This window comes from Ips typographus, linkage group LG14, assembly GCF_016097725.1.
Source record: "Ips typographus isolate SLU linkage group LG14, UJ_Ityp_2.0, whole genome shotgun sequence".
Classification (NCBI taxonomy): Eukaryota; Metazoa; Arthropoda; class Insecta; order Coleoptera; family Curculionidae; genus Ips; species Ips typographus.
This window is the reverse complement of record NC_138435.1, coordinates 941938-968341: the sequence shown is the minus strand read 5'-3', so window position 1 is coordinate 968341 and position 26404 is coordinate 941938. Positions and strand designations below refer to the sequence as shown.

The 26404-nt window shown below is 39.2% G+C and overlaps 3 protein-coding genes across 6 annotated transcripts; 2 read left to right on the top strand and 1 right to left on the bottom strand.

Moving 5' to 3' along the window:
- Nucleotides 1–966: 966 nt before the first annotated feature.
- Nucleotides 967–2911, bottom strand: mst (misato mitochondrial distribution and morphology regulator). The gene is made up of 6 exons (XM_081992388.1): nt 2724–2911; nt 2239–2670; nt 1873–2190; nt 1572–1818; nt 1252–1521; nt 967–1199 (listed from the first exon to the last, which is right to left on the bottom strand). The coding sequence occupies exons 1-6, from the start codon at nt 2880–2882 to the stop codon at nt 1000–1002; spliced, it is 1626 nt and encodes a 541-aa protein (XP_081848514.1). The 5' UTR covers nt 2883–2911; the 3' UTR covers nt 967–999.
- On the top strand, nt 2637–8811 carry Axs (Abnormal X segregation). Of its 3 annotated transcripts, none has more exons than XM_081992385.1 (13): nt 2637–2683; nt 2771–2859; nt 3830–4063; nt 4120–4357; nt 4412–4567; nt 5028–5200; nt 5259–5417; nt 6612–6819; nt 6873–7093; nt 7546–7668; nt 8126–8350; nt 8403–8651; nt 8702–8811. In XM_081992385.1, exons 3-13 carry the CDS (start codon nt 3848–3850, stop codon nt 8750–8752), a joined length of 2019 nt encoding a protein of 672 aa, XP_081848511.1. In that variant the 5' UTR covers nt 2637–2683; nt 2771–2859; nt 3830–3847; the 3' UTR covers nt 8753–8811. The 3 variants fall into 3 exon arrangements, with proteins under 3 accessions (XP_081848511.1, XP_081848510.1, XP_081848509.1); XM_081992384.1 differs by having other exon boundaries at nt 2642–2687; XM_081992383.1 differs by lacking the exons at nt 2637–2683; nt 2771–2859 and adding an exon at nt 3070–3291.
- Nucleotides 8812–9501: 690 nt separating this feature from the next.
- On the top strand, nt 9502–26300 carry LOC145737634 (periostin). 2 transcript variants are annotated; one of them, XM_081992386.1, is made up of 8 exons: nt 9502–11761; nt 11818–12183; nt 21981–22239; nt 22309–22574; nt 22745–22954; nt 23806–24025; nt 25245–25510; nt 25559–26300. In XM_081992386.1, exons 2-8 carry the CDS (start codon nt 11997–11999, stop codon nt 25873–25875), a joined length of 1725 nt encoding a protein of 574 aa, XP_081848512.1. In that variant the 5' UTR covers nt 9502–11761; nt 11818–11996; the 3' UTR covers nt 25876–26300. The 2 variants fall into 2 exon arrangements, with proteins under 2 accessions (XP_081848512.1, XP_081848513.1); XM_081992387.1 differs by lacking the exons at nt 9502–11761; nt 11818–12183 and adding an exon at nt 19487–19625.
- The last annotated feature ends 104 nt before the right edge of the window (nt 26301–26404 follow it).

Genomic DNA, 26404 nt, shown 5'->3' with positions numbered 1-26404 from the left:
TGTCATTTAGAAGTTTCAGGGCACTTTTACAGGCCTCTGGCAATTTAAAACCATTCTTGGATAGTTTCAGACACTTATAGAGGCCTTTGGCACTTTCTAGAAGGTTTATAGTAGTGTTTAGCGAGCTTTGACACTTTCACACTGGTCCTAGAGGCTTCTGGCATTTGAAAACCATTCTTGGAAAGTTTCAGTCACTTATAGAGGCCTTTGGCACTTTCTAGAAGGTTTATAGTAGTGTTTAGAGAGCTTTGACACTTTCAGAGTGGTCCTAGAGACTTCTGGCATTTTAAAACCATTCTTGGATAGTTTCAGACACTTATAGAGGCCTTTGACACTTTCTAGAAGGTTTATAGTAGTGTTTAGCGAGCTTTGACACTTTCACACTGGTCCTAGAGGCTTCTGGCATTTGAAAACCATTCTTGGATAGTTTCAGACACTTATAGAGGCCTTTGACACTTTCTAGAAGGTTTATAGTAGTGTTTAGCGAGCTTTGACACTTTCACACTGGTCCTAGAGGCTTCTGGCATTTGAAAACCATTCTTGGATAGTTTCAGACACTTATAGAGGCCTTTGGCACTTTCTAGAAGGTTTATAGTAGTTTTTAGAGAGCATTGACACTTTCACACTGGTCCTAGAGGCTTCTGGCATTTGAAAACCATTCTTGGAAAGTTTCAGTCACTTGTAGAGGCCTCTGGCACTTTCTAGAAGGTTTGCAATAATATTTAAAAAGCTTTGGCAGTTTTAAAAGAATTCTTGGAAGCTTTAAGATACTTGTAGAGGCTTCTGGCACTTTTTAGAACATTTATAGATCTTTGACACTTTCAAACTGGTTTTAGAAGTTTCTGGCAATTTAAAACTATTTTTGAAACTTTTAGAGGCTTCTGGCATTTTTAATCTAGAGCCCTCTGGCAAAAAAAATGGAGAAACAATTTGACACAGGCCAAGACAACTGAGGAAAACCATAAATTAAGGTGAAACAAAATTTTATTAAAAAACCCCTTAAATCAAGTAGCTGTCTTCGTAGTTCTCTTGCAGCGTTAAAATATCATTCAAACAGTCCTCATACTCGTCCCGACCCAGGGCAAACTGATGAAAACGTGTTATTTTCAGTTTTCTCGCTTCCGCATGCAGTGATTTTAGCATGTTACCGACACCACTACCGGTCTGGAAACCTGCTAAAACTGGCACACTGTCCACCCCTACAAAATTTTCCATAAAAACAACTGACATTTAATCCACAGAGTGACTTACTAGTGCGTTCCGCACGAGCAATTGCATTCACGTTACCATCCACACCCATCCATTCGTCGAAAATATCGGGAAATGGATTTCGGGCGGGCAGGGGTTTATTCAAAGCGGTCACGTGACTAGCAGTGGCGTAGGTGGTGCAGGACAAATAAAACTCGAGCATGTCCTTCACGGTTTCACAGCGGTAAGCTGGCAGATCTTTTTGTTTGGTGCTCTTCAGACGACTTTCTTGAATTCCCCTCAGCGTTAAATGTTGCATAGCCCGCTCTGTCTCTGTTTAAGTCAAATTGTAATGTCAATCAACTGTCAAAACGTTTAAGTACCTATAGAACATTGAGGTGTAATACTTTTCAGTAATGGACCCTCCCATTTGTCAAGACAATCAATCAAATAGGCGTCGCTGTTTAAAGAGAAAGGCAAACATAGTCCGGCACATGCAGCTTTTCTTCCGTTAGCACCTAAATCTGCACATAAATCAGTTAGGGAAAAGTCAGACTTTAAACGATACATTGACGTCATAGTGTCAAGAGCGGCAGCCAAAATACCGCTAGAATGATAAGGCAGTTTTGCCTGAAAAAATCAACCCTATTACAAAGTCACAACCAATTAAAAATCCGTAATTACATTGTAGCGGGTGTGGTAAAACTGTTTGGGAGCGCCTGGTTGTCTCCAACCGTCCTGGCCTAGGCACAATGGCACAAACAGACTACTAAAGTTGGTAAAACTGTTAAAACTCAACAACAAATTGACAACTCTGACTGAATCGTTCATAATCGAGTACACTTGCTCCTCGGCGGTGTGGAAATCATTGTCCGGGTAAAAACTTGGTATGGTAGGGAAAACCAGCACTGACTTTCTGTCAAAGTCATCGGCGATATGCTCCAAACATGCTGCCGTTAATCCTGCAAACCCATTGGTGCAATCTGTAAGCACATGAAATCCCTGCGACTCATTAAACACTGTGCTGCTTTTAGGACTGGTAAAACTAACCTGAAAGTGATCACACTCTTCAATGTACTGTCTAATCTTGTCAGAGAATTCATCCTGAAAAGGCTCACTCCCCCAAACTGAACCACCTAAATTAAAACTGTCAAAAGGTGTTTCCAAATTACAATGTTGGTACTCGTTAACAATGTTTACGCTTCTCGGATGAAACCGTGTGTATAAATAGTCTGACCACACTTTAACTTGTTGATCTAGACTGTATTTTTTGTTAGGTACCTCCGGCAGTGCTTCAGGGTTGTCCAGGTCACACTGAAATTCATTCTTTGGCACTTTTGGACAGTCTTGTATTTCCACCTTGCCTTCCTCCCACTCGGGAGTTGCTTGGCCCTGTTCATACAGATCGCCCTCTTTTAACAGCGATCCTAAGCTTCCTTTTAAGTCTACTAGTAACAGTCTTGGAGTGAAAGTGACTTGGCCCTAGTAGGAAAACGTGAGTGAGTACAAATGTGGGGTAATCAGTGTTTTGGTACCTTTGTGGTAAGGCCCTCCCGGTATAAAACGTTGTGGTTGATTTCAGATGGTTCTGTGGAGTTGTAGTCGAAACCGGACTCTTGGAGGTTCCACCAGTGGGTTCCTACGAAATTAGCGTAGTGCCCAAACTGTAAAGTGAGTATTTCTTTAGTAGTCATCTTCAGTACACTGTTTACAAAATATACACTCAAATATTAGGTTAGGTTAGGTTAGGCAACACGTCATTGATGTTTCTGTAAGTATGGTTGCCTATCTCCTAGTGAATTTTTAGTACACAAACACCTACTATACTATATTTTAAGGCGAAAAAACTGTATTTAAGAGGTTTTCAGACTATTGCTATAGTAGGTCTGCACGAAAAAGCCGATAAATCACTTTGCAAAACTATTTTTACTTGGATTAAGTCATTTTAGTAGGTTTTTAACCTCACTTATTCTATTATTAAAAATTTCACTAATAAATTGATCTCTTTCCGCTTTTATACCGAGTGTTGTGTCATTTCTGTCCTGTTTCACGAATTATGATTTAATTTATTAAATTGTAGCCATTTAAGGTTAGGTTGCAGAGGTAAGTCAATTGCTTGTTTACGTGTTGATTTCTTGATTTTGCCATTATTCACCGGGGTTTTTTTTACGGTTTTATATAGGTGGTGGAGAAAGGGTTTAAAGGGCTATAAACTGGTTTTTTGCGCCACCCTGTAACTGTGCAAATAACCGAGTTGTAGGCCGTTAAAGTAGACAGTGTTCAGTTCAGTCCCACTTGGCTTTAACATTAAATAACTAAGTTATGCTCCACTTTTACTATAGTGTGGTCAAAAGAACATTTGAAGGGCTACACACGTTGGTTTTTTTGAGTCACCCTGTAACCGAGTAGCGGAGAAAAGAGGATAGAACTCTGTAATACAAAATCAATAGTCAATAGTGAGCTAGAGTATAGAGTAATCGATACTTTTTGCCTATCCCTACTTTGCCATTTGTAGAGTTGACTTTTTTCGGCCATAGAGGGTGCTTCAATCACTAACCCTTCTCCCTAAATAGTTTTTATTAATTGACATTATAGTTTTTTATTCATCTATCTCTCTCACATCACAACTGTCAAATTGCAGGGTGTACAAATTGGCAACATGTCAAAACGCCTCCGTGCCGACATAGCCTCGTTGCCGGGTTTGCAATCGGACTCTGAAGAGTCCCAACTGCCCGAAACGTATGTCGTGATGAAGGTGGTGCCAGATATCCACGAGAAAGCGTTGCAGTGGTTGTTCACCAAGATTAGGGGAAAAAAAACGGAGGGCGGTGGGGAATTGGTCGCCATTTTGCAGCCAAAAACCGAACCGAACGAGGTTAGGGCAATTCGGGTTAAGTTAGGTTAGGTTTGACACTTGGTGGAACATTCCAGGAATATACGTTTCACATATCAGCGACCAAATACAAACTGTTGGAGACCGCTGAGGATATCGAGCTGGTTAAGGAGGATGCGCGGAGGGTTCCCAGGGAGTTTACGGTGGCCGACTTAGACGATTATCTGACAGATGACAGGACGATTGACAGTTTACTCAACATGGCCGACAGACAAACGATTGTCCTCCACGAACTGGAAAATATCAGAGCCTTAGACTATGAAAAGTTCATACCAGGTTTGTTTCAATATTTTACGGTTTTTCTTTATTTTTTTTTGCTTCAATTTATAGGTTATCCACTGTATAGGTTATACGAAAATCAGGCTATTGTACCGTTTGTCCAAAACTGTCAACTAATAACGAAAATCTATCCCCTCCATGATCAAGAAGAGCTAAAAAAGCTGGCAGGCAAATGGTACATCCCTAAATTGGTCAAACAGCCTATTGGTAAGGATTAGTACGTAAAATCCCTAGAATAATTGAATTTTAACTACAACCAGGGGTTTTCCAGTGTAAATCCACCGTAAAATTGGATTTTCCAGGTGAAAAACTTGCCACTAAAACGTGCTTTGTAGCAAAATGCGGTTTCACGTCAGTTGAATGCTTTTTGTCTAGTTTTGTTCATTAAGGGAAACCAGAATTTTTGCTAAAAAAAATTCAGTACGTCCCTGTATTGTAGGTTCAATTTACTAGCCCCAGTGACATTTCAGGTCCGTACCTACCCAATTGCCCAAAATTCTAATTTATCTCAAGTAAAATTTGGAAATACCTAAAATAGCGTTCCTAATTTTAGCGCCCCCTGGCGTGGTGCCTACGGCTATTTTGACGTGTAGCCCCATTTTTTGAATGTCCACACCCTCAGCTATCCAATGGTGTTTTAACCATATTTGTCCTTTCTCTTTTGTAGCCGAGATTAAACAGTACTTTGGCGAGTCCATAGCCCTGTATTTCGCCTTTTTGGAGTACTACACGGTGGCCCTGTCAGTGCCGGCCCTTTTAGGCCTGTTCGGCTACATTTTCACCGAAACGGTACCGTTTTTCTGCGTTTTTAACGTTATTTGGGTCACCCTGTTCCTTGAGGTGAGCGTTACGTGGCAAAACTGACTGAATTTTGACCAAAAATCCCGGATATTTGCAGCTTTGGAAGAGGAAAAGCAACGAATTGGCCTACAAATGGGGCACTATCGGTATGACCAGTTTGGACGAGCCCAGGCCCGGCTTCAGGGGGGTGATGGGGGTGGATGCTGTCACGGGAAAGGTTTGTCCCCAAAGTCCTAGATACATCACTTATTTAAAGGTAAAAATTTAGTAAAAACTGTATATTTTGCACTGTTTTACTAGATATTACAATTAAACTTTAACTCCCTCTAGCGGCGTGACCCTTGAAGCTATTTTAACATGTAGCCCCACTTTTAGAAACCTCACACCTTCATCTATCCACCAGTGTTTTCCTCCACCCTGTATCTTTTCAAATAAGCGAGTTATGGGCGGTTAAAGTAATCAATGTCCAAAAAATGTTATGTATGGGGTGATATAACTTACGCAGACTTTGACGCCCTCTAGCGGTATTACCCCTGAAGGGATTTCAACATGTAGCCCCACTTTCGGAAACCTCACACCTTCACCTATCCACCAGTGTTTTCCTCCATCCTGTATCTTTTCAATTAAGCGAGTTATGGGCGGTTAAAGTAATCAATGTCCAAAAAAGTGTTATGTATGGGGTGATAAAACTTACGTAGATTTTGACGCCCTCTAGCGGTATTACCCCTGAAGGGATTTTAACATGTAGCCCCACTTTTAGAAACCTCACACCTTCACCTATCCACCAGTGTTTTCCTCCACCCTGTATCTTTTCAAATAAGCGAGTTATGGGCGATTAAAGTAATCAATGTCCAAAAAATGTTATGTATGGGGTGATAAAACTTACGCAGACTTTGGCGCCCTCTAGCGGTATTACCCCTGAAGGGATTTTAACATGTAGCCCCACTTTTAGAAACCTCACACCTTCACCTATTCACCAGTGTTTTCCTCCACCCTGTATCTTTTCAAATAAGCGAGTTATGGGCGATTAAAGTAATGAATGTCCAAAAAGTGTTATGTATGGGGGTGATATAACTTACGTAGATTTTGACGCCCTCTAGCGGTATTACCCCTTAAGGGATTTTAACATGTAGCCCCACTTTCAGAAACCTCACACCTTCACCTATTCACCAGTGTTTTCCTCCACCCTGTATCTTTTCAAATAAGCGAGTTATGGGCGGTTAAAGTAATCAATGTCCAAAAAATGTTATGTATGGGGTGATAAAACTTACGCAGACTTTGGCGCCCTCTAGCGGTATTACCCCTGAAGGGATTTTAACATGTAGCCCCACTTTCAGAAACCTCACACCTTCACCTATTCACCAGTGTTTTCCTCCACCCTGTATCTATTCAAATAACCAAAATATGAGCGGTTAAAAAAAACAATGCACTTCCTGCTTTGTTGTTTCAGATGTACCTGGTGTCCATTCCTATTGTGGTTTTTTGCATGATTTTGGCTTTTTACTTGATGCTCCTGTCAATTTGGGCGGAAGACTACATCAAACAGACCGAAGGAACAAACGATTACACGGTGATGCTCCCCAGTATCGTTTACTCCATTTTGGTGATGGTGATCAGCGTTCATTTCAAGGATTTTGCCGGGTTTTTGACTGGCTGGGGTGAGTTTTAGCGTAAATATCTCGGAAACGAATGAAAATTGCGGAGTTTGCAGAAAATCACCGTACTCAGTCGCAATTTGAGAGGCACCGCGTAACCAAATTGGTTTTGTTCGAGTTTGTCAACAATTTCCTCTCGCTGTTCTATATCGCCTTTGTGATTCGTGACATTGACATGCTGCGCAGCCAGTTACAGACCATGTTGATTATTTCGCAGGCCATCAACAACTTCCAGGAGGTTTTCATGCCGTTAGGCATGAATTTCTATTATAAACAGGTGAGTTTTGACAGGTTCTAGCAGGTTTATTTAAAGTCTGGTTTTGTACTGTGTTATGTTAGTGGAAAGAGCATTAAAAATGCGTTAAAATGGTAAAAAGAACACCATTTTAGCTGTACTAGTTCCTAAGATATGGACTTTTAAACTTCAGAAAGTCTGGTTAGTGAGTTGGTGAAAATTTAAAAAATTATAGCGACCAAACCACGTCAACTAGAGCTTTCATTTTTTTTTCCACATAATCCTGAATGTCTTGTCTATGACTAGTGTGATTTTGAATCATCTAGCTCAACGTACAGAGTCGTAATTAAATTTAAACTAAAACACTGCAATGGCAGATGTCAGAGTGATTAGGAAAAGGAGTTTTCTAACGTACCGTTTACCATATATCGTTTTAATGGGAAATGGGGTGGGTTTTCCAATAAAATATGACCGATTTCCAAACGTTTTTCCAGTCGCAAACGCTGAAGCAAAAAGCAGGCAAAAAGACGAATCCCGAGACGGAAAAACTGGAAGAGGGAAGTTTTCCTTTATTAAACATCCCTCAGCTGCAGCCAGACGATCCGAGAATAAAGCAGGTAAGTTTTCTAACCGTTTTTTTCGAACTCTCTAACCTCGATTTAATCGAAAAAGTGTACAAATTTTTTCGGTTGCCATTTTGGTTCTTAGAACTGTCAAACGTCATTAATACTCCGTTAGTGGCTGAGTAGGCTGGTGAAAACCCCGTTTTAATCGGACGTTCCGTTCAAAAGATACAACCAAAAACTTCGGGCTCTGACAGCTTTAAAAAAATATGGCGTCTGGAGGACAAGGTTTTTCGGTTGGTGCTTCAGCTCAGTTTTGGGTCAATAACTCTCTTACACGACCAGATACAAAAAAACTACAAATTAGCTTTTTTTTAGAGAATTCTCTTCTTTATAACCTAATTCTTTTATAAAAATTTTAGCTTCGGAATCAAAAGAGTTATGAGTTAAGTTTGGAGTGCCTTACCGCGGTTTCACACAATCATCACAAAAATATTTGGACATTCTGTAGGTCGAGGAGGAGGGAGTGATGGAGGAATACCAGGACACTTTCGACGACTACCTGGAGTTGTACATTCAATTTGGTTACGTTTTCTTGTTTTCCTCGGTGTATCCAGTGGCGGCGTTTTGGGCATTGTTGAACAACCTGGTGGAGTTAAGGGCGGACGCTTTCAAGATGTGTAAACTGTTCCGCAGGCCCTTTATGAGGAAGGTGAAGGACATTGGGGCTTGGCAGGTTGTTTCACCCTCACAATCACCCCCGAACAAAATTCTAACCTCAATTGTAGCGTTCTTTTGAGGTGCTGGGAGCCCTGTCCATCCTCACCAATTGCGGCGTCTTATATTTAAGCCCGGACATCCGGAAACGCTTTCCAAACTTCACCGATGTGGAACTTCTGGTGGTTTTCATGTGTCTGGAGCAAATCCTGTTGGGCGTGCGCTATTTACTGCATATCGCCATTAACGATAAACCGGAATGGGTTAAAGTGGCCTTAGCACGCAAAGCTTACGAATCGAAGCAAGCCTTGAAATTTGAGGTTAGTTCGAGCTCAATATCTCAAAAATGCCCAACAATTTTTTTTTGCAGAGATCTCAGAAAAACAAGAAAATTCTTTTCAGATTCAGAACCGTCCAGTAAAATTGTGTTCAACCACCCTGTGTATGTACTTAAATTATTAATGCAGTGATTTAATTGGGGCTTTTCAGCACCTGTCACTTTGACGGGACGTCACACGTTTACTTTCACAGTTACAGCATGGATTTTAAATTGTCAAATTCAAGAGTTACAAAAACAAAATGGCAGGTGTGTCATGTCAAATGTGGTATCGATTGACCTAAAAATATACAGGGTGGCCCAATTAAAATAGTTGAGTTTTGTGACTTCCAGTGCAATTTCTAGCCAACATCACTTTAACCCTAAATATCTCGAAAACAAACAAACTGGTATACAGCAATGTTTAGCTTGTTTTGTAGTTCTTTTCAAGCACTTTTTCATTCAGGAGTGAAAAACCAAAAAAAAAAAATGTGAAGGGCGGTCAAAATTGTATTAATTCAACTCTCCCCTCTTTCCCCTTCGTTTCCATTTCGTGTAATGCAAAAAGGGCGCTCGACAGCGGGACATTTTAATGAAAACAGACATGAAGAATGCATTCCCGGAATGTTCAATTCAATTTTATTGTTCTAGAGCGGAAAAGGGATTTGTAGCAGATATTAGGTTTATATGGGAAAGGAATGGACTGGTTCGGATTCCTTATCGTACAGTGCGGCAGCCAGATTTGTTTTATTGCGTTTTTTTACGTCGAAAAAATTCAGGAACACAGCTGTATAAAGTAAGTGCACACCCTGTAAAAATCAAATTTGTAACCTTAAAATTGCCTTTTTGGTGATCATTCAAAGACTACGTGGCACAATTAAGTTGTCACTCGCCATTTTTTTTGTTAACTCTTGAATTTGATGAGCTAAAATTTTGAAAAAATTCAGGATCATAGCTCTTTAATTCCTGATAATTTCCAATCTGTAACTGTCAAATTAAGCTAGTGACGTCACGTTTTAACCTAAACACAATATTTATCAGTTTCAATGGAAAATGGAAATGAAAAAGCTTTACAAAGGGAAAAGCATACGGGGAAATCTCAATTTAATGGAAATCCCGCATAATATTCGGGATTTTCCGGGGATATTTGGTTTTGGTGAAAACATCAGATACTTTCGCTCCATCTAACTTGAAAACTGCTTGTTGCCAAGTCTCTCGTCTAAATGCACCGGGCAATGGAAAAAGTTTTTTGTTTTTCCGATGGAAATCCGGAAAACTTTAAGCTCCGGATGCATGTGTGCGGAAAAGTTTTGTCTTGCCCGTCCCCCTGTGCTCCACGTTCCCCTCCCTTTATCCTCTCAAGGGTTTTAACGTATTGAAGACGATTTATCAACTCTACAGAATAATATACAGGGTGTCACTGAAATGTCAAACCAACCATTTCTCCGGCTATCCATCGACATATAAAAATTTATTACAGTCAAATATGGCTTGACCCAAAAAATTGAACTGGAAATGTTAGTCAACTTTGACCCTCTCTAGTGGCTAAACCACTTAAGCTGTCAGATCATGTAGTAATATCTTTGAAAAGAGCATTTCATTGTCTATCCATGGATATATAAAACTTTATACCTTCACAGTCAAATAAGACAGTTATAGAGATTCAAACAAAATAGTGCATAAAAATTTAACAGAAAACATATTGGTCAAATTTGACGCCTCCTAGCGGCCAAACCATTCAAACTATCAACCCGTGAAGCCATATTTTTAGAAAGCCCATTTCATTGGCTATCCATTGACATATAAAACTTCATTCTTTGTGAGTTAAATAAGGCAGATATTCTGGTTCAAACAAAACAGTGCATAAAAATTAAACAGAAAACATATTGGTCAACTTTGACGCCTCCTAGCGGCCAAACCATTCAAACTATCAACCCGTGAAGCCATATTTTTAGAAAGCCCATTTCATTGGCTATCCATTGACATATAAAACTTCATTCTTTGTGAGTTAAATAAGGCAGATATTCTGGTTCAAACAAAACAGTGCATAAAAATTAAACAGAAAGCATTGGTCAACTTTGACGCCTCCTAGCGGCCAAACATTTCAAACTATCAACCCATGTAGCCATATTTTTAGAAAGCCCATTTCATTGGCTATCCATTGACATATAAAACTTCATACCTTGTCAGCTAAATAAGGCAGATATTCCGGTTCAAACAAAACAGTGCATACAAATTAAACAGAAAGCATTGGTCAACTTTGACGCCTCCTAGCGGCCAAACCATTCAAACTATCAACCCATGTAGCCATATTTTTAGAAAGCCCATTTCATTGGCTATCCATTGACATATAAAACTTCATTCTTTGTGAGTTAAATAAGGCAGATATTCTGGTTCAAACAAAACAGTGCATAAAAATTAAACAGAAAGCATTGGTCAACTTTAACACCTCCTAGCAGCCAAACCACTAAACACACAATTTTAAGTGGGTATATGTTTAGAAAACCCATCTCATGGACTATTCATCGACATATAAAACTCTATACCGTTACAGTTAAATAACACAGTAATTTAGGTTCAAATAATCCAGTGCTGGATAGTAGTAAATTCCCCTTTTGTGCACGTTTCCAATATCTTCCCAGATATTAATTTCCTCGGTCCAATGAGAAATCGACCGGTGATTTACCGGCGAAAATGAATTCTTTGACTCGATTAACATTCGGAACTATGATTACTTTTCCTTTTGTATACCTCGATGGGAAATTGCACTTAGACGCTGTATTAGTAATGAGTTTCTAGCTCCAATAAGGCTTAGCAGGAAAATTGAAGAAAAATAGTTTAATTGAGTTGGTTAATCATCCAGAAATTATAAAAGAAGTGCCAAACATGTTTTAAAGAAGAATTTAGGTGTGTCAGTGTTAAAAAAGAAGAGTTTAACTGAATTGGTTAATTGTCCACACATTTTGAAGGCAGAATTTGAAACTTGTTGAAGTTGGTTTTTGACTTGCTATTCCCCTGTTTTCCAATCGATTTGATTGATTTTTTGGGTGGACACTACTAATAAGGGTTGGTGCTATCTAACTATTTTAGTTTGGGAGTAATTAATGGTGGAAGGTAAGAGTGGTTTAGGGTGGTTTAAGTTAACTGAGGTTAATTTTAACCGTTTTCAGGGTGTTTCGAGGGGACGAGCGGGTAATGACGGACAGCGAAAAAGAGCGGCAATTATCGAGGAAGGGCAATATAGGAACGGTATCCTCGGATCGATTAGTTCACGTCGACGTTCAACACTGCAACCAAGAATCGGCGAGTTTTGCCACTCAGTCGTCTTCGTGCGTTGGTGAACGTTACAATGACGTTTCGAACGGACGGCCTCATCGGGGCCGTCGTGATCGTCGCGACGCGTCTTTTACACGTCCAGACGCTTCTTCAGCTGCCCGATACGACCGGCATCGATGGACATTTGACGGCCAATCGTTCTGTAGATCATTTCTTTTCGCTCTGGTTGGCTTTCAACAATGATGACGTCAAAATATCAGGTTAGTCCATTTGTTTACCTTTTTTCTTGACTACGTCGACACCGGTTTATGCTAATCGTCTCTCTTACTCACCGGTTTAACCATGTTGCAATAGTTATTAATAGTTAACTTTCACTTGAGTAAACCCAGTCGTTTGCTTAGTCACTTTTTCAAAATTGTCCTTAAACAACTTATGGCAGTTTTCTAGTTATTTGAGCACTTACAACAAAACTGTAAATTAGTGAGTTGTAGGGAATTTTATGGTCTACAAATTTGCTTTAAAACATTTTGCCCTAAAAGCCCGTTTAAGGGAGTTATAGGTTGGTAACTGTGTTTTGTTATTATAAACTTTGTTTTGGTTCATTGACTTACTTAACGCTCTATAATTTCCATATTTAAGTAGGGAGATTTATGAACAGTTTTACAAAATATTCTAGACACTTTAAGCTATATTTGTGTAAAAAAATTAAGCTTGTAACTGAAAAACTGAATTTTCTGTAAATTTTCAAAGTTTTCGTTCAAACTATAGTGACTTCATGTCACTGGTAAACTTTGGAAAACCGTGTAACTGACAGAGAAACGTAGATAATTGCATGCGCGGGACAAAGACAGAAACCGAAAAAAATATCAAGTAGGCCATATTTTCAGCGCGCTGTTGCCAAACGCCAAGTATCACTCAAATACCGTCGACAAAATAACTTGGCGTTTGGCAACAGCGCGCCAAAAACATGGCCTACTTGATATTTTTTTCGTTTTCTCTCTTTGTCCCGCGCATGCAATTATCTACGTTTCTCTGTCCGTTACACGGTTTTCCTATGGTCGGTTTTGGATTTACCACACCTGTATATGAAAAACAGGGACGTACTAAGAAAAACTCAGGTCGGTGATGAAAAAAACACTTTTTTTGTTTAAAGCAGGCCAAATTGTTAAAAACAGTTGTAATACACGGTGTCAGCAAAAAAAAACAACGTCACTGGATTTTCCTATACGTGCACGATCACGAGCAAACACAAATATGAGAAGCAAAGATGCGACCTGAATATTTAACAGTCAAATCCGCCATATCGGGCGAGTAAAATTCAGGAACGTAGCAACTCTTTAATGACTTGAAAAAATCAACTTTGTAACTGTCAAACTGCGAGAGTGACGTCACGGCAAACTAGTGTGGTAACAACCAACCCTCTCCCCCCACCAATCAAATTATAATTATTAGACGATTAAATTATGCACACAGGCAACTAGATTATTCTACTAATTCCCATAACCTCATTTCAATTTCATATATTCTAATACAGTTACAAACTGGGATTGGTTAGAGGGAAGGGGGGGGGGAAAGTAATGCCGAATTGAATAATTCCAATCAAACCAACACCAACTCGATTTGAGGCTTGGAAGAGGCCAAACTTTGATTAATTCGATTAGTTTTAGTATTAAGACAGTAGCGTGGGGGGGGAACAACAAAAGAGGGGAAATTCCGTCGAGTTTGCACTTTGCCCAATCAATCAAAGTTGGACGAAAATAATTCATTACGTCACTGGATTTAAGGGATGTTTAGCGAAACATATAGGTGTCAATTACCCACCCCTTGAGGTGGGGGGGACGGAGGGGGCTATCCATTAAGTTTGACAGCGCTTAAGCGGTGCAAAGAACAAGATTGATGAAGTCAATTTGGTTATCTTTTATCATCCATTGTTGCCACATATGACCGCTAGGTTCGTTATTTGACAAGTGACAGCAAAAGTGTAAATTAGAAAGTTGTAGGGAATTTCATACTCTATAAGGTTGTTTTGGAGTAATTTTGCTCTAAAGGGCCATTTAAGGGAGTTATAGGTCGAAAACTGTTTGCGAAGCATTCTAGTACTTTAGTAACACTGAAGTGCAGGTTCAATAAAGTGTAACTCCGTTATTTGACAAATGACAGCAAAAGTGTAAATTAGAGAGTTGTAGGGAATTTCATACTCTATAAGATGGTTTTCAAGTAATTTTGCTCTAAAGGGCCATTTAAGGGAGTTACAAATCGAAAATTGTATGCAAAGCACTGTAGTGCTTCAGTAACATTGAAGTGCAGGTTCAAACAAAACAGTGCATAAAAATTAAACAGAAAGCATTGGTCAACTTTGACGCCTCCTAGCGGCCATTCAAACTATCAACCCGTGGAGCCATATTTTTAGAAAGCCCATTTCATTGGCTATCCATTGACATATAAAACTTCATTCCTTGTCAGTTAAATAAGGCAGATATTCTGGTTCAAACAAAACAGTGCATAAAAATTAAACAGAAAGCATTGGTCAACTTTGACGCCTCCTAGCGGCCAAACCATTCAAACTATCAACCCGTGGAGCCATATTTTTAGAAAGTCCATTTCATTGGCTATCCATTGACATATAAAACTTTATTCCTTGTCAGCTAAATAAAGCAGATATTCCGGTTCAAACAAAACAATGCATACAAATTAAACAGAAAGCATTGGTCAACTTTGACGCCTCCTAGCGGCCAAACCATTCAAACTATTAATCCATGTAGCCATATTTTTAGAAAGCCCATTTCATTGGCTATCCATTGACATATAAAACTTCATTCCCTGTCAGCTTAATAAGGCAGATATTCCGGTTCAAACAAAACAGTGCATAAAAATCTCTAAAGCGCCATTGAAGGGAGTTACATGTCGAAAACTGTATGCAAAGCACTGTAGTGCTAGTAGTGTATGTAACTTTGTTATTTGACAAGTGACAGCAAAAGTGTAAATTATTAGAGAGTTGGCTGGAAATTTTGCCACACCCACTGAGCCAGAAAATTATCTCAGAAATACGTCACGTGGCAATTCTGAGCTAGAAAAGTGATGATTTGCTTTGACACCCGATAACTCTGGTTCTAGCAGAGCTACAGGGTTGATTTTTTTACCATTTTACAGCTCTTTTAATGTTCTATCAATATCCAGAGTGTTTGAGATGGGGTTTAGCTGTTTTCAGGCTTCAAACATTCATCATAACGTTCGTGGGGCTGAACCAATCCAGTTTTATGCCCTAAAAATCCCCGGAGCTGATATTCGTCTTGTTCAAGCCCTAAGTCGGGTAATCTGGAGGAGTTTTATCGACTTCGTTCATATTTCTTTCACGGTCGCATCGTTCTATTTAAGCCTGCAAACTTGCGAACTTTAGCGACGACGTCACAAAAACGTCTCTCCGCAATTTATTTATCGTGTAATATCCAACCTAATTTATTTATTGTCAAGTGGCAATAAAACCGTCGTTACCGCGCACCAATGAATTAATAACGCGACCATTTGCGATTTGGGCAGCGGCCTAAATGCGTCTCTGTACCGTTCAGAACAACGCGACCTTTAAGAACCGTCACAGAAAATTCAGTTTTTCAGTTACGACCCTGATTTTTTCGCCTCCACGCAGCTGGGATATTCTAGTTTTAGTGTGATTTTTTTCAAAATTCTATTCCATCAATTCAGGGTTTGGTGAGGCAAAATGGCGGGCTTGCACAGTTTTCCCCCCTTCACCCCTCCCGAGCCATCAAGCGGGTTTTAACGGCGGCACCGTTTCTCTCGTCACTTTATCTCGGCTCGTAAATTCAAATTTAAAGTGGAAACGTTCGGCCATTTTGTGTTTTAACTGCAACTGGAGCCTTCGAGTTTATACAGCCCGGCTGTATGTACTAATGGGTTCTGAAAGAGGAAACGTGCCATATCTGATAACCAAAACTGCTAATGTTTTACAGGGTGGTCAAATAAAGCATTGTTTTAGCTACATTTTGGTAAAAAAATCCACCCTGTAGCTCTCACACAACCAAAGTTATGGCCTGTCAAACTAGACAGTGCTTTTTTTTGGTTTTGGCTTAGTGTCACTTTGACGTTTCTCCCTCTGGCGCTGTCACTACAAATTTTTCCGATCAAGCTGTACCGGGTGGTCAAATAAAGCATTGTTTTAGCTACATTTGGGTAAAAAAATCCACCCTGTAGCCTTCACTCAACCAAAGTTATGGCCTGTCAAACCAGACAGTGCTTTTTTTGGTTTTGGCTTAGTGTCACTTTGACGTTTCTCCCTCTGGCGCTGTCACTACAAATTTTTCCAGTCAAGCTGTACAGTGTGGTCAAATAAAGCATTGTTTTAGCTACATTTTGGTAAATAAATCCACCCTGTAGCTCTCACACAACCAAAGTTATGGCCTGTCAAACTAAACAGTGCTTTTTTTGGCTTTGACTTAGTGTCACTTTGACGTTTCTCCCGCTGGCGCTGCCACTACAAATTTTTCCGATCAAGCTGTACAGGGTGGTCAAATAAAGCATTGTTTTAGCTACATTTTGGTAAAAAAATCCACCCTGTAGCTCTCACACAACCAAAGTTATGACTTGTCAAAGCAGAGAATGCTTTTTTTGATTTTGGCTTAGTGTCACTTTGACGTTTCTCCCTCTGGCGCTGTCATTACAAATTTTTCCAGTCAAACTGTATAGGGTGGTCTAATAAAGCATTGTTTTAGCTACATTTTGGTAAAAAAATCCACCCTGTAGCTCTCACTCAACCAAAGTTATGGCCTGTCAAACTAGACAGTGCTTTTTTTGGTTTTGACTTAGTGTCACTTTGACGTTTCTCCCTCTGGCGCTGTCATTACAAATTTTTCCAGTCAAACTGTATAGGGTGGTCTAATAAAGCATTGTTTTAGCTACATTTTGGTAAAAAAATCCACCCTGTAGCTCTCACACAACCAAAGTTATGACTTGTCAAAGCAGAGAATGCTTTTTTTGATTTTGGCTTAGTGTCACTTTGACGTTTCTCCCTCTGGCGCTGTCACTACAAATTTTTCCAGTCAAACTGTATAGGGTGGTTAAATAAAGCATTGTTTTAGCTACATTTTGGTAAAAAAATCCACCCTGTAGCTCTCACACAACCAAAGTTATGACCTGTCAAACTAGACAGTGCTTGTCATGGTTTTGGCTTAGTGTCACTTTGACGTTTCTCCCTCTGGCGTTGTCACTACACATTTTTCCGATCAAACTGTATAGGGTGGTCAAATAAAGCATTGTTTTAGCTACATTTTGGTAAAAAAATCCACCCTGTAGCTCTTACACAACTAAAGTTATGGCCTGTCAAACTAGACAGTGCTTTTTTTGGGTTTTGATTTAGTGTCACTTGGACGTTTCTCCCTCTGGCGCTGTCACTACAAATTTTTCCCATCAAGCTGTACAGGGTGGTCAAATAAAGCATTGTTTTGGCTACATTTTGGTAAAAAAATCCACCCTGTAGCTCTTACACAACCAAAGTTATGGCCTGTCAAACTAGACAGTGCTTGTCATGGTTTTGGCTTAGTGTCACTTTGACGTTTCTCCCTTTGGCGCTGTCACTGCAAATTTTTCCGATCAAGCTGTACAGGGTGGTCAAATAAAGCATTGTTTTGGCTACATTTTGGTAAAAAAATCCACCTTGTAGCTCTCACACAACCAAAATTATGACCTGTCAAACTAGACAGTGCTATTTTTGGTTTTGGCTTAGTGTCACTTTGACGTTTCTCCCTCTGGCGCTGTTACTACAAATTTTTCCCATCAAGCTGTACAGGGTGGTCAAATAAAGCATTGTTTTAGCTACATTTTAGTAAAAAAATCCACCCTGTAGCTCTCACACAACCAAAGATATGCCCTGTCAAAGCAGACAGCTGTCATGGAAGCCAAGTCCTGTCAAAGTTGATCTGCTCCTGATGAACCGATCTTGTCGAAACTTGGCACAACAAACACACACCTTCCTCTGTAAATCCTTGACATTTTCTTTCATACGAACCATTAAACAAAGCAATACAACAAACAATGTGCTAGACTAGGACAGAATGTTAGAAATTAATTGGTTCTCCTTTTATATCGCAGATAAAGGGCGGAAAGTTTTGTATGCCCTTAAGGGCCTGTCTTTCCCATTCCACTTCTTCTTCCAGTTATCTCATTGAAATAAGATAACTGTAAGTGGGAATAAAGGGGGTTAAGTTAATTAATTTCAGTTTAGTAAATCCATTTATGACAGTTTTAAGGGTGGCTGTCACTTGCAAAATATATCGCATTGTCTTAGTGAAATATATGGCTTCCTTTAAATCCTTTATAAGGAAACTCCCTAGGGAATTTGTGTATCAACGATCTGCGGTTATATAAAAGTAAACACAAATGCGATAAAATATCTCCCTAGGGTCGTAAATTCCTCCTCCCCAATTTTTCTTTACGTCCCTCTTACGAAAAGAACACTAATTTTTCATAAATAACATATTTGATGTTTATGGGCTTAATTAAAAGCTTCCTGATAGGAAAACTTCTCCACTAAACTTCCTCCCAAATTTATAGCTCTTTTGAGGGAATAATGACTTCAGTTTTGCTTTATAGGTTCTCTGTAAGTTTTGATTATCTGTTAAATGTCAAAAGTCTGTCAGATAATCAAATCAACATCCGTCATTTGTCAACAATTAATAGCCACGTGACCATTAACAGTTTTCCAGTTTAAAAGTATAATTATTATTCTGTAAAATGGGAGGAGACGTCTTGTTTTTTAACAGACAGTTTTTTGATTAAATTCTTAAGCCGCGTTAAATCCCTGTCAGTTAAGCTTTGGATAAGTCTAACCGCTCAAAACGTACAATTGTGGGAAATTTTTCGTTGAAGGGGAAATACTATAAATATGGCGTCCTTTAAGGACAGTTTAAAGACCATCCAATCCATCCAAAGTGACACGTTTTACGGGCGCGTTTTTATCATTTTTAAGGTTAGAATCGTCCAGGGATATAAGGGAGGCTTAAACTACCATATTTTTACTGTTTCTTCCCTGTTGTTTGATGTATTATTCTCCACCCCCTCTGCTCTTTCTGGCCCTTAACCTGCTCAGAATTTAAGAGTTTAAACACTGGATTTAGGGTCAATTTACAGGATTTAATGGTATTCACTTAAAATACAGGTAAATTCCTGTAGTGACGTTTTAATGTGAACTTTTCCAGACGGTTTAATGGAGTTTGAAAACGGAATACATTATGTTGTTCCGGATCAGATATCTCTAGAAAGTTTTACGTTTATTGCCCTGTTCCAGGCTTTCTGGATTTACTCGAAAACGTTCATTTTAACAGAAAAGTACGTTAATAGTTATTTAACCAACGAGTGTATTAATTAAAGCGATTAATAATCCAATAGTTTGATGAAAAACGTATTGTCAGTTGTATATTTGGTTGCCTATATTAACACAAAATTAAACAGTATAGCACAAGCAGCGCCTACTTGTTTGTGCTAAATGTAAACAGAGGGAGTGCGTGCGGTTTGACTGCTCTCTCCTCAATTTTACTCAAAAAAAGCCGGAAAAAGTGTTTTTCCGCTAATAAAAAGTACGTCAGAATGTCCGCTAGAGTGTCCCGGACGTGTGAGTGCAAGTGGTTTGGTGGCAGTGCCCCAATTACTCCAGGAAACGGGGTGTTAAAGTTGGCGTCCCTACACACACCAAAAGGTAGCTAAATTTTGACACATTTTTACTGCTAAAAATGCGTGAAAATTAGTTTTGGGAACGTTAAGTAAACAATTCCCAGCTATTTCCACACTTTTTAGAGTTTTTTCGTATAATTTAAGTAGGAAAAACTTTTGGTGCACCAAAATGGCCGAAACCCGTTTGAGCCACTCATTCGAGTTGGCGTTATACAGAGCTTGATGTTACAATGGCGTAATTTTTACTGGTGACGTCACTATGGATGCTTCTTAACTAATAATAATAAGTACTGCAAATTACTTACACTTTTTTAAATTATTCTGAAAATTATTTCAGCCTTCTAGGTTTCTTCATGCAGAGAGGGTGCTCAGGGAAGCCCATGTCGTTTAGGTTTATTTTCGCTTTGAACGGTTAAAGGTAAATCCCATTAGAGACGCAAACTGTGTGAAGCCAATTTGGTCCTTAATGACGACTTCTTCACGCTTTTTAAAATATCTCATAAATAATGCAATCATATACAGGACCTTAAATGGTGTGTTCGTGCGGTTTTTTCGACCCGGCCTGCTTTGCAAATTACCGGTAATTATCTGACCTGACAATCGATTTCAAAATGGCGGCCGTAAGGGGGGCTCGGTGCAATTAAGGTCACTCAACTTATTTAAAAGAGGAATTTCGTCCATAACTGTACAATGTTAATTAAGTGCAGATGCATGGACCCGGCCTGGTTTTCGGTATATAATAAATCATTTTCATGACAAGGCAAAATTCACCTAAGCCCCCCCCTGGATTAGTTTGAAAGGGCCAGTAACAGACCATTAAGTGGATTAACTTTATGCTGTTTTAATTAAAACCGGTCCTGGAGAACCGTTAAAACCTGAAAATACCTCATGTCATTAAGGATTAAATTAGCGTGAAACAAGATGATTCTGTAATGGGGTTTGCCATAAGAGTGCAAGGGAATGTTAGGCAAAAATCGATTGAATTGCCGTAATTGGTTAATAAAATGTCACATGTGTGACATGTCATGAACCAGAGCAGTACTGACACTGTTTACACCGTAATTAAGGCACACAACAGTCCACTTAATTCATTTTAGTGAAGGGTTTTATCGATAAACAACACCCAAAACACATCCCTACTAAATAAGGGCGGTATCCCATTAACGGGGGAATAAGGGCGCAAATTGCGTGTCGGGGCCCTTCAATTTGAATGGAAATTGATTTTGAAATTACCTGACCTTTCCATTTATTTGCCATGGACAGTGTAGGGAAAAAGGTGGACGGTGTAAACGTTTTTTGTGTCTTGCAGCTAGACTTTTGCTGCGAATTACGGACCTGTTTTTCAACTCAGTTCAATGAATTTTTTTTCTACATTGCCAAGGTTAAAAATTCTCTTTTAAGTGGTTTAAGAGATATGAATTTTCAAAGGCCCCCAGAACATGGAGCCAATTTTTGCTCGATTACAGTCCTGTTTTTTAACCGATTTTATAATTTTTTTTTCTGAATACAGACAAAAGTTTAGGGTGTCTTGACACAAAATTTCAAATTTGTACTTCTTGTGGTTTAGGAGATACAAATTTTCAAAAATTGCTTTCCCTGTCAAGGGTGTTTTCGCGAGATTAGGCCCCATTTACACCTGGTAACCCACTTTGAATGCAAATCGGTCTCGATCCAGAAACAAGCCAAAACCGCACGTTGTCTCGGATCCACCCGAGGAAATTAAAACGTTTCTCTATGTCCTAAAGGTTGATTTGCCCGCTTCGTTAACCCCAAGACAACCGGCTCCATGTTTATTAACTTTAAGGATTAGGACGAGCCCTAAAGGTGTCAGTTGCGTGAATCCGGAGGCTGTTTCTGGGGGAAAAAAGTGAAATTTCCAACCCTCATATAGGATTTCTTTTAGTAGGGGGGAGGGGAAATAAAGCTGATCCTGTATTCCTTACTCGAATTGGGGCCCTCCAATAATTGCAATGAAAAGTTTAATGGCCCGTTTTAGCAGTAATGGCTATCGTTAAGATAATCTTATCGAGTTAAGGGATTTATTCACTTTCCTGTTAGTTTTCCAGCTTGGCTGTCTTTAAAGATCATTTTTGCTTGACTCTACCCTCCTATGTTACACGAAATTCCATTAGGAAACTAGGTCCAGTTTCAAGCGAATTTAGACCTTAACGAAATTTTGTGAGATAACTTGTACAGGTCGCTTCAACCCTGTATAACTTGGTTATCTAAAACATTTACTAAAGACACATTATAGAATGATTGGTAGCCAATGAATGGGCCTTTCGAATGATGTTTAGCTGACATTTGTAGCTTGTACCGTTTGGCCGCTAGAGGGCGTCAAAGTTTGTTTTGTCTCTAAAATTGTTTCTTTTTCTTCCAGACAAGCCGTTTACGATATTCGCCCCTAAAAACTCACCAACCAACAGAGCGGAGAACCTGTTGCAGCAACCAGAGCTCGTCAAAAGGTTGCTGCTGGATCACGTGATCCTGGGCACCAAATTGGATTTGAGCCACTTGGTTGCCAATATTTCTTTCCCCACTCTGGGTGGTCGTACCGTGTCGGTACGATTGGACGAAAATGACACTATAAAAGCCAACAACGTCACCATTTTGGAAAAAAATATTGATGTTCCCAATGGGTAAGTGACGCGACAACTCTCTATTAATAGACAGTTTTCGCAGAGTGTATTATCAAAATTGCTTTCCAGAATTTTAATTATTGTGGACAACTACCTATTCCCGGACGAGGACCCCAACGTTTCGACGATCAAGCCCTCATCGTCAGAGTCCCAAAACATTAAATCGACCAGCATTGCGCGGACAGACGTTTCGACCCCCAAAGCCATCATCAGGAATCCGTCAAACACGTCCTTTGTGGAGAACGTGCTCGAGGTGCTTTCCTTCCTGAAAAGCCGCGTCCGCGTTTTCCAGCATTTCGTATCCAGATCGAATGTTTCCCGTTTGCTTAAAGAAGGTTAGTTTCAGTTAGTTTAGGGGCGTTTTTCCGGCCCCGTTAATCAACCGATTTGAACGAAACTTTTTTTGTACATTACCAAGGCTTCTGGCTACCCCCACTAAAAAAATCAGAATTTTCCCTCACTTGGTTCAGGAGATACAAATTTTCAAAAACAAAAATGTTTCCAGATCAAGAGTATACGGTGTTCGTGCCCACCGATCACGCTTTCCAAAGATGGCACCCGATCGACTGGGGCTTTTATCCCTTCAGCGTGCCCGAATTCACCGAAAGCGTCATCGAAAACCATTTCGTCCAGGGCCGGCTCAAGCAGGACACCATTAAGGACGGTCAAGTGGTCCGGACACTTGGAGGTCGGGACATTCTATTTAAGAGGACTCGTAGGTATTTTTCAACGTCCCCCGTATGTTTTTTTAGTGCCTCGAAGGGCAATTTACTATCGCCGCATTTGAACGGGCCAAATGTGTCAACAATGTCAATTTTCCTAGTATTTACACCTGAATTACCTTAAAAGAGAGAAATAGCGAATTTTTAGAAAAAATTTATATTTTTTAAATTTGTGATCGTAACAGACCGGTCCTGTAAACTGTCAAAATTGTTTTAAAGTGTCACCTGTCAAAGTTGTCAGTGTACAAATATGCTTAACTAATCGTTTTTATGGTGGAATTAATTCAGTTTTCAGTTACGTAGTTGTAAGGTGAAATATTCCAGTAATGTGGCAACGCTGCCTTGAATGTTATACAGGGTGGCTTAAACAAGTCCCCAACACAAAGTTTGGCTAAAAAATCCGGTCTGGAACTGTCAAAATTGCTAAATTACAGGTCAAAGTCCCTAACTTTGACTTCCTTCGGTTTTCCTTGAAATAACTTAGTGATTTGGCAACACTGAGCTAACTGGTATACAGAGTGGTCTAACCAAGACTCCAGCAGAGAGTTTAGTCAAAAAATATCCCTTGTAGCTGTCAAAATGGCTCAGTTATTCACTGTCAAACTAGCTAAAGTTTGACAGTTAATTCGAATGGTTTTATGGCAGAAAACTGTCAATACAATGAAATAAAATTACCTCTGTGACTGTCAAATTATACTCTGGCATTGTTGCCAAAGTTCATGGCAGAAAAACCCAAATAGTTGGCAACATTGTCCCAAAACTGACTTAATGGTAAATTTAGTGCAAAATTCATTCTAAAAGGCGGTAGTTTGGTTCCAAAGTCACCATTTTTATCTGTTCACAGCCACTTTGATGGTAAACGGGGCGGCCGTGGTGAAGGGGGACACCCCAGTGGAAAAAGGCAATATCATGTTCATTGGGGAAGTGTTATTCGTCAGTGAATCGATCGTTTCGAAATTACATCAGCAGCATCGGGACAAAGAAACTCCACCTCTATTGGCCTTTCCATGGTTCGGGGCCCAGTTTCTGTCTCACGCCTTTCTTGCTCTGGAAAGAGACAAACGGTAAGTGATTTTAGTGTCAATGGATAGCCAATGAAATGGATTTTTCAAAAATATCCCTCCTTGGGTTGTTTGGTTTGATGGTTTGGCCGCTAGAGGGCTTCAAAGTTGACTGAAATAATTTAAAAAATTATAGTGCACTCTTCCATTCAATTTTATATAAATTCCCTATTTAGAGTAATTTTGTGAAACTTTTATATATCAATGGATAGCTAATAAAATGGGCTTTCTAAAAATATCCCCACATGGGTTGATCGGTTTGATGGTTTGGCCGCCAGAGGGCTTCAAAGTTGACTGAAATAATTTTAAAATTTTTACTGCACTCTTCCATTCAATTTTATATAAATTGCCTATTTAGAGTAATTTTGTAAAACTTTTATATATCAATGGATAGCTAATAAAATAGGCTTTCTAGAAATATCCCCACATGGGTTGATCGGTTTGATGGTTTGGCCACTAGAGGGCTTCAAAGTTGACTGAAAAAATTTTAAAAATTATAGTGCACTCTTCCATTCAATTTTATATAAATTCCCTATTTAGAGTAATTTTGTGAAACTTTTATATATCAATGGATAGCTAATAAAATGGGCTTTCTAGAAATATCCCCCCTTGGGTTGATTGGTTTGATGGTTTGGCCGCTAGAGGGCTTCAAAGTTGACTGAAATAATTTTAAAAATTATAGTGCACTCTTCCATTCAATTTTATATAAATTGCCTATTTAGAGTAATTTTGTGAAACTTTTATATATCAATGGATAGCTAATAAAATTGGGTTTCTAAAAATATCCCCACATGGGTTGATTGGTTTGATGGTTTGGTCGCTAGAGGGCTTCAAAGTTGACTGAAATAATTTAAAAAATTATAGTGCACTCTTCCATTCAATTTTATATAAATTCCCTATTTAGAGTAATTTTGTGAAACTTTTATATATCAATGGATAGCTAATAAAATGGGCTTTCTAGAAATATCCCCCCTTGGGTTGATTGGTTTGATGGTTTGGCCGCTAGAGGGCTTCAAAGTTGACTGAAATAATTTTAAAATTTTTAGTGCACTCTTCCATTCAATTTTATATAAATTGCCTATTTAGAGTAATTTTGTGAAACTTTTATATATCAATGGATAGCTAATAAAATGGGCTTTCTAGAAATATCCCCACATGGGTTGATCGGTTTGATGGTTTGTCCGCCAGAGGGCTTCAAAGTTGACTAAACCTTTTCTCGCAGGTTTACGCACATAACGAGGTTTCTCAATTTGGCCGATTTGGCGCCACACGTCTCCGGAGCTGGTTACACCTTCTTCGTCCCAATTGACGGTGCTTTTGAGGAGGTGGGCCTCCATAGAATGCCCGACAATTACCTGTCAAACGGTGAAGGTCTGCAGGTACTTCTCAATCATTTTGTCAAAGGAAGGTTGTACGACAAAGACCTCAAAAATGCCACTGAACTCACCACTTTAGGCAATCAAACTTTGAGGGTGAATCGCCCTAAAGGTAGCATATTCCCCTCCTTACCCTCAAAAACTAACCAAACTTTTTTAGGGGAAGTCTACATTAACGAAGCGAAAATAGTGGAAAGTGAGGTGTTTGTCTACAATTTGGGAACGATGTTCTACATCGACAAGGTGCTCTACAACACAATCAGAATACCCGTGCAACCAATTGAGGGGAATACCAACGCAAAGCCCACCAATCAGCCAGCATTGACCGGGTTTACATCGGAGAGAGACGTGGAAGATGTTACGAGTGAATTCAGCGAGGACATTGAACCGGAAGTATTGTTTGCGGATGCAACCCCCTCTAGGGGGGGAGAGGAAACTACGGAAGGACCTGCGCAAAACGTCACCACCCATAAATAAATATGTTTTTTTTTTTAAACCCTGTATATAGTTTAGCGTGTGGTTAAATGTGTTTTTTTTAAACTTTTAAGTTTGCCACCCTGTATATCGGTTTTATATAACGTGTACATAGACAATTTTGGGTTATTTTGTTTAAAAATCGAGACTGATTGTTGTTAAACCTTTTTGCAAAAAAAAAAATGTTTTCTTTGTAAGATGGTTAATAAGGGTTAAGACCCGATATATTATTGTTAGTACATAGCAAATAAGAGACACGTTCGATGTACTAAAAAAAATTAATATCATAATCGTGCTATATTATACTAATATACTTGAATGGTTTTAGAGTGTAATATTGTCTTATTTATAATGTTATAGGTTATGTTACATAGAATAAAGATATTATTTTAGTACGGTCCATATTATATATAAATCTATAAATAATGTCGCTTGATTTTTATTACAATACAATCAGTCCTTTTTCTAGCATTTTAATTCATTTCCTAAAGTGTTGGTGCCAACCCATTCCTACTAGCCAGAACATCAGGTT

What these genes read in the sequence shown, in the direction of transcription:
- mst (XM_081992388.1), bottom strand. Translation starts at nt 2,882, where the DNA reads ATGACTACTAAAGAAATACTCACTTTACAGTTTGGGCACTACGCTAAT. An exon ending in AAGAGTGTGATCACTTTCAG is followed by an intron (nt 2,191 to 2,238) that starts GTTAGTTTTACC and finishes AATGAGTCGCAG; the next exon opens with GGATTTCATGTGCTTACAGA. An exon ending in TGCTCGTGCGGAACGCACTA is followed by an intron (nt 1,200 to 1,251) that starts GTAAGTCACTCT and finishes AAAATTTTGTAG; the next exon opens with GGGTGGACAGTGTGCCAGTT.
- Axs (XM_081992385.1), top strand. Translation starts at nt 3,848, where the DNA reads ATGTCAAAACGCCTCCGTGCCGACATAGCCTCGTTGCCGGGTTTGCAA. An exon ending in CAAAAACCGAACCGAACGAG is followed by an intron (nt 4,064 to 4,119) that starts GTTAGGGCAATT and finishes GGAACATTCCAG; the next exon opens with GAATATACGTTTCACATATC. An exon ending in AGGACATTGGGGCTTGGCAG is followed by an intron (nt 8,351 to 8,402) that starts GTTGTTTCACCC and finishes CCTCAATTGTAG; the next exon opens with CGTTCTTTTGAGGTGCTGGG.
- LOC145737634 (XM_081992386.1), top strand. Translation starts at nt 11,997, where the DNA reads ATGACGTTTCGAACGGACGGCCTCATCGGGGCCGTCGTGATCGTCGCG. An exon ending in TGATGACGTCAAAATATCAG is followed by an intron (nt 12,184 to 21,980) that starts GTTAGTCCATTT and finishes TTTTTCTTCCAG; the next exon opens with ACAAGCCGTTTACGATATTC. An exon ending in CATTCTATTTAAGAGGACTC is followed by an intron (nt 22,955 to 23,805) that starts GTAGGTATTTTT and finishes ATCTGTTCACAG; the next exon opens with CCACTTTGATGGTAAACGGG.